The 9,871-nt window shown below is 45.1% G+C and overlaps 1 protein-coding gene across 1 annotated transcript; it reads right to left on the bottom strand.

Annotated features, from left to right (window-relative positions):
* Nucleotides 1-1,263: 1,263 nt before the first annotated feature.
* On the bottom strand, nucleotides 1,264-4,528 carry LOC123089213 (zinc transporter 9-like). The gene is made up of 3 exons (XM_044510945.1): nucleotides 3,935-4,528; nucleotides 3,578-3,727; nucleotides 1,264-1,752 (listed from the first exon to the last, which is right to left on the bottom strand). Exons 1-3 carry the CDS (start codon nucleotides 4,526-4,528, stop codon nucleotides 1,447-1,449), a joined length of 1,050 nt encoding a protein of 349 aa, XP_044366880.1. The 3' UTR covers nucleotides 1,264-1,446.
* Between the last annotated feature and the right edge of the window lie 5,343 nt (nucleotides 4,529-9,871).

Genomic DNA, 9,871 nt, shown 5'->3' with positions numbered 1-9,871 from the left:
CCATCTTCCGTTGTCCCAACTTCAGGAGCGTTCACACATTGAGCTTGCCAGGCCTAACTGCCGTTGATGCCATCACGACGCCCGACAACGCCACTACCATGCGCACGTCCATCAAGACACGTGCATCGCTCAGACCCGCTGCCGCTAATGCGGTAGATGCCACAGCGCACCACCTCCTGATCCAGAGCGCCACCAACACCAACCCAACAGTGTCCACTGGCCAACTATCTTTCAAGGCGGCACCTTCAAGAAGGGAATGAAGTTGAAGGCACCCATCGCAGTCAGGGCTTTCACCCGGGAGGCAAATGGCATGATGGATGTGGAAGCAGATCCGGCGAACGTTTCATGGAGGAAAAACAACACCCTCGGGCATCACCGCCACAGTAGTCGATCCATGCCGGTTAGGGATTTCACCCGATCTGAATCCCCACCTCCAGCTCCATCCACATCGAGGACCAGAGGTTTTTGCGACCCAGATCCGTACAAAGGAACACACAGAGCAGGGAGGAGTGAAGACGCCCCGATCTAAATCAGTCGCCGCTGAGCGAACACGACCGCCGTTCAACATAAGCACGCCACTGTGCCGCCTCTCGAGCCCCTCCACCTGACGCCGAGATCGGCCGCCAATCGATCGGCCATCGCCACTCAGCGCACGCCGACGCGCAGCCATGGAGTTTCCACCCTAGAGCCTGGGTGCCGCCACGAGAGGAGGCCCGGCCGCCACCGTCAGCCGCGCGGGCTTCGCTTCTGCCTCCTCCGCCGGCGGCGCGGCGGGAGGGGAGGGAAATGGGGTTGGTGGCGCTAGGTTTATGGGAGCCCCCGAGTCGCCCTGGGCTGGGCGGCGCGGGGCTGTTTCCTCGACACGGGGAGTCTCGCATTTAATTGATGTTACGGGGATAATAATTGTACATACACTACTGTTGGTATTGGATTGAGATGGCTAACCACGCTTGCCGCACGGTGCATACATTGTTTGGTAATACAAACAACGCATAATTTCGATATGCTAAAGTGGTAGAGCTTGACAGCAACATTGTTCATTTTACTTCTGGAGTACAAAGCGCACATGCATGAAATGGTTTTGTGTTTTGATGATTTTCTTTTTGGGCGAGTAAGTGTTTTGGTAGTTGTAAAGCTTAGCAGCTTAACGCTATTCAAATGTTCTTTCTGGGTATAAAGAAGGCACATAGTTGTCATCCACCACACTCACACCAGTATGAACACTCATGCATGAATGCCTTTGTGCTACTGTTGATGGTTGTAAACTTGTAATACCGAGCAAATGTACATGTATATGTCACCGTGAAGTTTGATGTATATATGCACATCTTTTACAAGCAATCAAGAAACAGATCAGAAAACCTCTCAAAAAGAAACAAAAAGAGAAATCCTCGCCTCATAAAAAAGTTCAAAACGAATTTATTATTTTTAGCCGAGGAGGATTTCTCATGCCCATACAGCAAGCATGGACATGAGAGCCGTCCCAACCAGCAAGGAGATGTTAATGATGACCTGCAACCTTCCGTTGTTCTGCACCCTAGGATTCATGAAGTCTTCCGCTAGAAGGTCGACGAGCGCCATGTAGTTCAGAATTCCGGCGGCGGCAGCGCTGAGGAGCCCTTCCACGATTAGGGCCCTAGGGCTATTCTCGTCGTAAGCAGAGGATATCCCGATGCCGATCACGACACCAACTGGCAGCGTGAGTGAGAAGAAGAGTGCCATCATCAAGACAGACTTGAGGCGAAACCTAGCCTGTACGATAGAGCAAAGCTATTTCATTAATCACGTAGCATCCATTTTCTACCATCATTTTATGGGCCAAGAAGTTAGTATCATGTTTGCTAAGCCATATTATAGTTTATTGACTCTCAATGTAAGTAAAGAGTAAAACAATAGTGACCTTTGGGTGCAGCTGACTAGAAACGGTTGTGTAGCGTTATTCAACCAGTTTGGCTAGGAAGCCACTCGTAGGTTATATATGTTGATAAGCTATATAATTTTGGGTACAATCAATTGTGGTCGTGTTTCTTTTTATTTGTATTACTGTCTTGTACTTGATAACTTGAACTTGATTCACGCTTAATAAAATGGATGAATGCATCCTGCCATGCAGAGAGGCCATTGTATTCCCCTTTTTGAAAAAAAAAATAGTGGTGGCTGTGAAACATGTGGTGTCAAATCACTTGAACTTCTCGCAGTTTGTAAATCCGGTGGAATGCAAAAACATACACGTGATTAAGGTAAGCTTCTAGAGTAGCCACCAAAAAGGTACATTATATTGAATATCTCCTTTTCTTTCTATAATCAAGGATGTGATTTTAAATTTCAACTTTTTTGATTGTACTACAAGAAAATATGTACAAATGGATCAATTAAATTTCCAAAATCCAACACAATCCTAAAGCGACTTGAATTCCATTTTGGTGTAATTTATTTGACCAATGATTATTGGAAGAAAAATAGGAAAATAGAAACAACTTTTCGTTTGATCTAGAAACATTGAAACATAACTAACATTTTTAGTTTTGAACCCTGAACTATCGTACTTTTCCGAACTAGAACCCCAAACTATGAAACCATTTATATGAAACACTAAACCTTTTAAAACGAACCCTGGACCGATTTTTAAGAGCAGTGATGCTATTTTTTTTTGCAGGCGATGCTATGAAATGATAGGCCACAAAAATTAACTTGCAAAAAATGATATACATGCATTGTGAAAAATGACAAGATATATTCATTATACTTTGTAATTTTTTCTATGAAATAACATAATCATATCGGTTGATTATTTTTCAGCTGCCACATATTATATACTGTATAACCCTCTCTTTTTTTGCGAAAAACTGTATAACCCTCTTCACACACCTATGTATTATTATTCAGTTCTGTAGAACCTTTGAAGGCTAAAAGACCCTCCTAATATTTACCATGTTACTAACCGCAAAAAATAAACTTTACCACATTACTTAGTGTGGTTTTGCACCTTTGAATTTAACGAAAATGAAAAAGATCCTGGACACGGGGGATGCTACTAATTACCAACCTGCAAAGCTTAATCGATGGTAATACGGCAGAAGGAATCATTTTTTCTCTCGTTATTTTTGCTCATGACATGACACAAATTGTAATATATATTACAAACTCACGTCGCCCATACACCTATATGAATTTTGTCACATTCCATAAAACCTTCAAATTCCAGACCAAGCTAGGGTTCAGGTGAAACAATTTTAGAAAGTTCAGAAGCTTAGGGTTCAAATTAGTTTATATAAGTTTTTATCATGTTTGATACTGTTTTGTCGCTAAATTTCAGATTTGTTTATCACGTTTGATATTATTTTTTCGGTCTTTTGTAAACTCAGGTGTAGTATATATACCCGAGAGTGGAAAATCCACTCTCCATGTCAGAATATTAGGAAATCCATCTTTGTCGATTGTGCACGCATACTCGTATACGAGCGGAACGACTCACATCGAGGAATATATGCATACCATTCTCTGGTGTGGATTGATGTATTTCCGTTATGCAATTAATGGAAAGGGGGTAATTCCCGGTTGAAAAAAAAAAACATACCTGAACGATGCATCCTCCCAGCCCTATCCCTTCGAAGAATTGATGAAAAGTTAGCGCCACCACGAGTGGTTTGATCGTGCTGGCATTCTCAGATGCACCCAAAGACATGCCGATGATCACCGAGTGCACTATGATCCCCAGCTCCAGCACCTAAATTCAGATAAAGCATTGGAAGCGACCAATTAATTAGCGTCCACGGCCACAGTGATTTGACTTGTGATAGGAGCCTAAATCTCAGTCGAGTATGCATGCACACAGCCTTGATGCATGCACAATTTAGTTACAACTACTCCCTCCGTTAGGAATTACTTGTCTCGGAACGGAGGGAGTAGTATGGACGCATCGATCAATCAGCACCTGCGAGATGACGCGGTGACGGATGAGCTTCGCGCCGTCGTCGGAGAATGACGACACGATGACGGCGGACACGCCGTGGGAGTGCCCACCGTGCGCCTGCTCGGAGTCGGAGGCCTCCACGTACCCGACGGCCGCGGATGTATTCTTGGCGTGCGCGCGCTGGAAGTATCCCGTGGCAATGGTGTCGACGATGAGGGTGGCGATGGCCGCGAGCATGGCGACGAATCCGGCGAACGGGAACTTCTGCCACGGCCCGTCGACGAGGCACGGCGAGCCGAGCCGCTCGAAGGCCTCCGGGAGGATGTGCACGAAGGCCGTGGCGAGAATAACCCCAGCCGCGAAGGCCTTGATGGCGAAGAACAGGTCCTTGTCCGGGCTCAGCGCCGGGAACTTTCGACCGAGCGAGGGGATGGCGCAGCCCGCGGCGCTGGCCACGAGGATACAGAAGATGGCGATAATCTTGAGCTTTAGCGCGCCCGCCTTGTCGTGCTCCTCCTCGCCGGCCTCGCACTCGCACTCGGCGCGAGCGAGCAAAGGGAGGGAGGAGACGAAGAGGAGCAGGCACAAGGCGGCGAGCTTGAGATTGGCAGCCATGGTTTTGGTCCGAGGGATCGGAAGGATGGTGAATTGGTGATCTGCCGGAGACGACGTAGGCATGCATATATAGCACTGGATAGATCAGGGTATGAACTGGAAAATGAATTGAGAGATATCAATGTCAACGTATATCATATAGTAGATCGCGTAAACAGGAGCTTCGTAAGAACTGGTCAACATGGGCAAAACGATAACTGCAAAAGTATACAAAGTCCAAAAGAAATAAAGATGCATTTGCCATTCACAGCGTCGAACTGCCGACTGCCAATATATACATTAGCTATATATGTCATGTGGTGTGGTGCATAAAATTACATTCATCAGCGTACCACTTTTTCTTCGACATGCAATCACCACTTTATCCTTCAACTAGTATCATCAATGCACTTTCTCAGGTTGGTCTCGCACTATTTCTGTCTCCAAGATCCCTGCAGCAGTACACCTGCATGCAGCAAGCACCTGTCCGTCTCTCTTTCCACTTTGCACTTTTCTCCGGTACAAAGGTGCTGTTTACTGGGGCATTTATGCTTTTAAGGGTTAATGATAGTTGTGAATGAACTTTTTTTTGAGCATCAAGTACACACACAAGTGCTCATATACACGCGCATACGCTCACCCCTATGAATGCACACACGCACACCCTACCTCTATGAGCACCTTCGAAAGACTAAGCCGGCATATCATCTTGAGATTTACGAAGTCACCGTAGGCGCCTCGTCGTCGACGGGAACGTCTCCTCCCACTGAAAGCACATCGCCGGAAATCCTGAAATAAATCCAGGAATAATGCGAGCATCAGGATTTGAACCCTAGTGGGTTGGGGATATCACTGTCCACCTAACCATCTCAACCACAGGTTGGTTCGCTAGTTGTGAATGAACTTAGCTCGCTCTCTCGCTCTACCTGACACATGCATGAAGCAGGTCAAAGCCCCTCTCGCTGCAACCAATAACTCGCTGTCTCCGGTGACACGTAATATACTATAATATATGGCATCAGACACACCTTCCCGAGATCTCATCTCGGATCGTTCAAGCAAAAAAGTAATATTGTTGAGATGTTGGGTGTCGACACCGTGAGCCATGGCATGACATAATACACTATGTTTTCACATTCTCATCACGGTTATCACAGGTTCACACCTATCAGCTCCAAGTCCTTACCGTGCCATATATGCAGAGTTGGCCTGCCAGGCACCAATATCAAACACAAGGTAGAGGTACAAAGAAGAAGACAATTGCAATTTATTTGCTGAGAAGGCATCTCCTCAGCGGCATGAATTGTGTCGACACATGAGCAAGAGTGTCGTCACTTTCCAAACCAGGCATAAGAACTATATAAAACCAGCAAAACATTGAAATGATCATAGGCTGTACCCTATAGCATAACAGTACTCAATTCACGCGGTGTCAACTCGATCGAATTGCAAACTCGGTAGCACGTCTTGCTTGAGATATTTACGACTAATTACATTTCCAACCATATATTCGTTAAGAAATAAGGTCGGATGTCGGATAAGTTTTAAAACTATCACAATTTTGGGGTAAGTCTTGATTGGACCACATTAGCGCTATGTGAACCGCATAGGAATCTACATGAAGTACATTGAGTATCGTATGGGAATTCAATATTTAAGCCATCTCTTTGACAACATCAAGACTCGAATGAGCTAAAATGTCGCCATTTGTGGAATCATATATGAAAAACTAGAACAATATAATGTTTGTAGGGTCAGCGCTAAGATAAGAGTACTCAATTCATCTTATGCTTTCATTTTATCCATTTTGAACCTGGCAACGCGTCTAACTTTAGTTTCTTTAAGAGGTCTATTTTCAATCATGTATCTAAAACAAGGGGGCATGTTGGTTTATTTTGACAAACCATTCACCGTCTCGATCCGTTGGCAGTGGAAATCCTTGTCTGAACCACATTCAGCATCAAGACCTGGTATTGTTAGATTTCAAGCACATTTACCGTTGGCTTAAATCCGTCCAAAGTTCATCAAAGACTAAAAAGGCATTGTGTGCTTGAGTAGCCAACTCTTCGACGACAATTGATTGGCCTTCACATGCACAAAAAAGTTGGCATTTGTGTTAGTAGATACAACAAATATATAACACGCAAGCAATATAGCGAATTCATGATCACATGGTCAGCTCTATGCTAGGATTACTCAACTTGCCATCTTCCTTCTTTGATCTAACTACAACTCGGTAGCATGTCTTAATTTTTTGTGAATTATTTTTGAGAAAAATGTTAATCAAGCATTTGAAAAATGTTAAATGTCTAGAGAAAAGTTGCTGACCATGTATTAAAAAATATCAATCTTGTATTTGAAAAATGTTAATCGAGCATTTGAAAATGTTAAATGTGTATAAAAATGTTGACCATCTATTCATAAAATATATTTGAAAAATGACTTGTATTAAAAAATATATTAGATATATACAAAAAAATGTGTATAAAAAGGGTGAAAACAAAGAAAAACATGAGAAAGATACACACAGTGGTGAAAATCGAAGACACTGAAGAAAGAAACAAAAGAAACACCTCAGAAATGAAGAAAAACGGAAACGCAAAGAAAATTGTGAAAAATGTGGAAACAAAGGAAAACCAAGAAAACGAGAAAAACCAGAGAAAACCGATGCAAAAATGAAATGGGAACTAAGAAAGAGGAAAAAACCGAAGGGAAGCGATAAGGAAACAAAAACACTGAGGGCTCATTCGGTTTGGAGGAAATCAAGACGTAGGAATTCTGAGTAGTATAGGAATTTGTTAGGATGACACTTGCCATCCTAAGGAATTGACTTGCCTCGTTCCTACGCACAAAAATGAGCTTTGAGGGGATGTGTAGTTTCCTCCAAAAACAGAGGAAATGAGTAATATTCCTATGAAATTCCTGTACACATTTCCTACAAACTGAATGCATATATAGAAATTTTTTCTCCAGAATCCTTGTTCCTATGTTTTTCCTACAAAAATCCTCCAAACCGAGTGAGTCCTGAAGAAAAGAAGAATGAGAAGGAAAGGCCTAGTGAAAATCAAGAAATAAATGAAGAAAATCGGTGAAAAACAAAGAAAGCAAAATTCGAAGAAAACCATGAAGAAGAAAACAAAACAGATAAGAACCGTGTAAAAAAATATATAAAAACAGATCAAAAAAGAAAGAAGAACAGAAAACCGGAGAAACCCGTAGAGAAAAGCAAAAGAAAACAAAAGGCAATAATGGACCAAAGGAGCGAGCGAGTAACAAAAAATCGATCGATCCGAGCGAGCCAAGGAGGAGAAGAAAATGGGTCGGGCCGATTCGTACGCAAGAGCAAAATTCCTTCAGGCTAGAGCAGTAATTGTTTCATTATAAGACATATTTCTCACAAGTTCCCTGGGCCTTACCAGTCGCGCTGAGGAGCACAAGTATAAGCGAGCAAGAGAGATAAGGGAATACGCCGCTCACTCGGGACGATCAGCTCTGTATATATATCACGATTACATGGAGCCTTGGAAGCCAAGGAACAAATCTCCTCGTATCAATCTACAAACTGAACAGAATCGGAAAGATACGGAGGTAGGCTATAGCCATACAAGGTATGTACTTTAACATCCCCCCGCAGTCAATGCGTCGGATGGACGAACACATAGACTGTACCGAAAGTTCAAGAATAGCTGTGACGGGAGACCCTTCGTCATAATGTCAGCAAACTAATGCGAAGATGACACATGAAGAATCCGAATCTGACCGAGAGACACCTTTTCGCCAACAAAATGTATGTCGATCTTGATGTGCTTCGTACGATGATGCTGAACCGGGTTGCAAGCCATGTAGACAGCGTTGACATTGTCACAAAAGAAAACAGTCGCGATGTGGAGGGGGCGATGAAGCTCGTGAAGAAGTTGATGAAGCCAACAACATTCAGCCACGGTGTGAGCCACGACACGATACTCGGCTTCGGCACTGGAGCAGGAGACTGTAGCCTGGCGTTTGGAGGACCAGGACACAAGGTTGTCACCAAGATATACACAGTAACCAGAAGTGGACCGGCGAGTATCAGGGCAGCCAGCCCAATCAGCGTCCGAGTACGCGGTGAGTGACGAAGCTGGTGTAGAGTGAAGCCGAAGACCGAGATCCAATGTACCCTTGATATACCGTAGAATCCGCTTAACCAAGTTGAGATGCGGTTCCCGAGGAGCATGCATGTATAGGCACGCCTGCTGCACAACATGCGCAATGTCGGGGCTTGTCAAGGTCAGGTACCGAAGAGCGCCAGCAAGGCTGCGGTATTCGGTAGGATCGGTGACGAGTGGACCGTCGTCGGCTGAGAGCTTGCAACGAGTGTCTATGGGAGTAGCACACAGGTTGCATTCATGCATGCCAGCTCGGTGTAGCAAGTCGATGGCGTACTGGCGCGGTGACAATAACATCCCGGACGACGAGCGGGTAACCGAGATGCCGAGGAATCTTGGAATGCACCCCGGTAAGTTTTGGGAATGGGAGAAATAGAGGTATGGATGGCCGAGAGATTGAGCCTATCAACCGGCCGAGAAATACCATGCTTGGCACGGGTAAGCATAGTATGAGTGTTCACGGCCGGAACAGATCGGCCACGAGTGCGGGTAGGAGGTGGAGGGGGAGGTGGAGGCGATGGCGTTGCCGCAGCTGAGGAGGTGGACTCGATGACGGCGAGCGAGCTGCAGGCGAGCTAGGTGCAGAGACGCCTAGCGTGGAGGCAGGTGCATGTGAGATGGGACGTGAACGTGTGGATGCATGCATGTTGGGCTGGGCTGGTGCATACACGGGCAAGTCTGGCTGGGTGCATGCAAGGTCAAGGAGAAAATCAAGGGAATCGGTTGGCTGAGCTGGTTGTGTATGCGCGAACGGACATTGATTTTCGTCAAAAATGACGTGACGAGAAATGATAACTCGACGAGAAGTGAGGTCGAGGCAGGTAGCCACGGTGGGAGGAGGGGTATCCTAAGAAGACATATGCGGTTGAGCGAGGAGCAAGTTTATGAGGAGCCGTAGCGGATTGATTCGCATAACATAGACAGGCAAAAACCCGAAGGTCAGTGTACAAGGCAGGCTTGTGGTGAAGAAGTGTATAAGAGCATCTCCAGCCGTTGGCCACCCAGGCGGCTCGAAAAATCGCCACCTGGGGACGAACCGGCGCCAAAATCGGCCTGGGGGCTATCGGGTTCCTAGCCGAAGCCCCCAGGGTCGGCCCCAGGCGCCTGGTTTTAAATTTTTTGAACATTTATTTGTCTAAAATTTGGCGAACGAGACAAATATTCGATGAAACAGTGCATTACCTCGGCGAACTGAAATAGTTTTTTTACATAGATAAAA

Source organism: Triticum aestivum, chromosome 4B (genome assembly GCF_018294505.1).
Source record: "Triticum aestivum cultivar Chinese Spring chromosome 4B, IWGSC CS RefSeq v2.1, whole genome shotgun sequence".
NCBI classification, from domain to species: domain Eukaryota; kingdom Viridiplantae; phylum Streptophyta; class Magnoliopsida; order Poales; family Poaceae; genus Triticum; species Triticum aestivum.
The sequence above is the reverse complement of the archived record's forward strand: the minus strand, read 5'-3'. Positions and strand labels throughout refer to the sequence as shown.

Coding starts and splice junctions, on each gene's coding strand:
- LOC123089213 (XM_044510945.1), bottom strand. CDS start 4,528: ATGGCTGCCAATCTCAAGCTCGCCGCCTTGTGCCTGCTCCTCTTCGTC. Junction 3,728..3,934: donor GTCACCGCGTCATCTCGCAG/GTGCTGATTGAT, acceptor ATCTGAATTTAG/GTGCTGGAGCTGGGGATCAT. Junction 1,753..3,577: donor TGGGAGGATGCATCGTTCAG/GTATGTTTTTTT, acceptor TCTATCGTACAG/GCTAGGTTTCGCCTCAAGTC.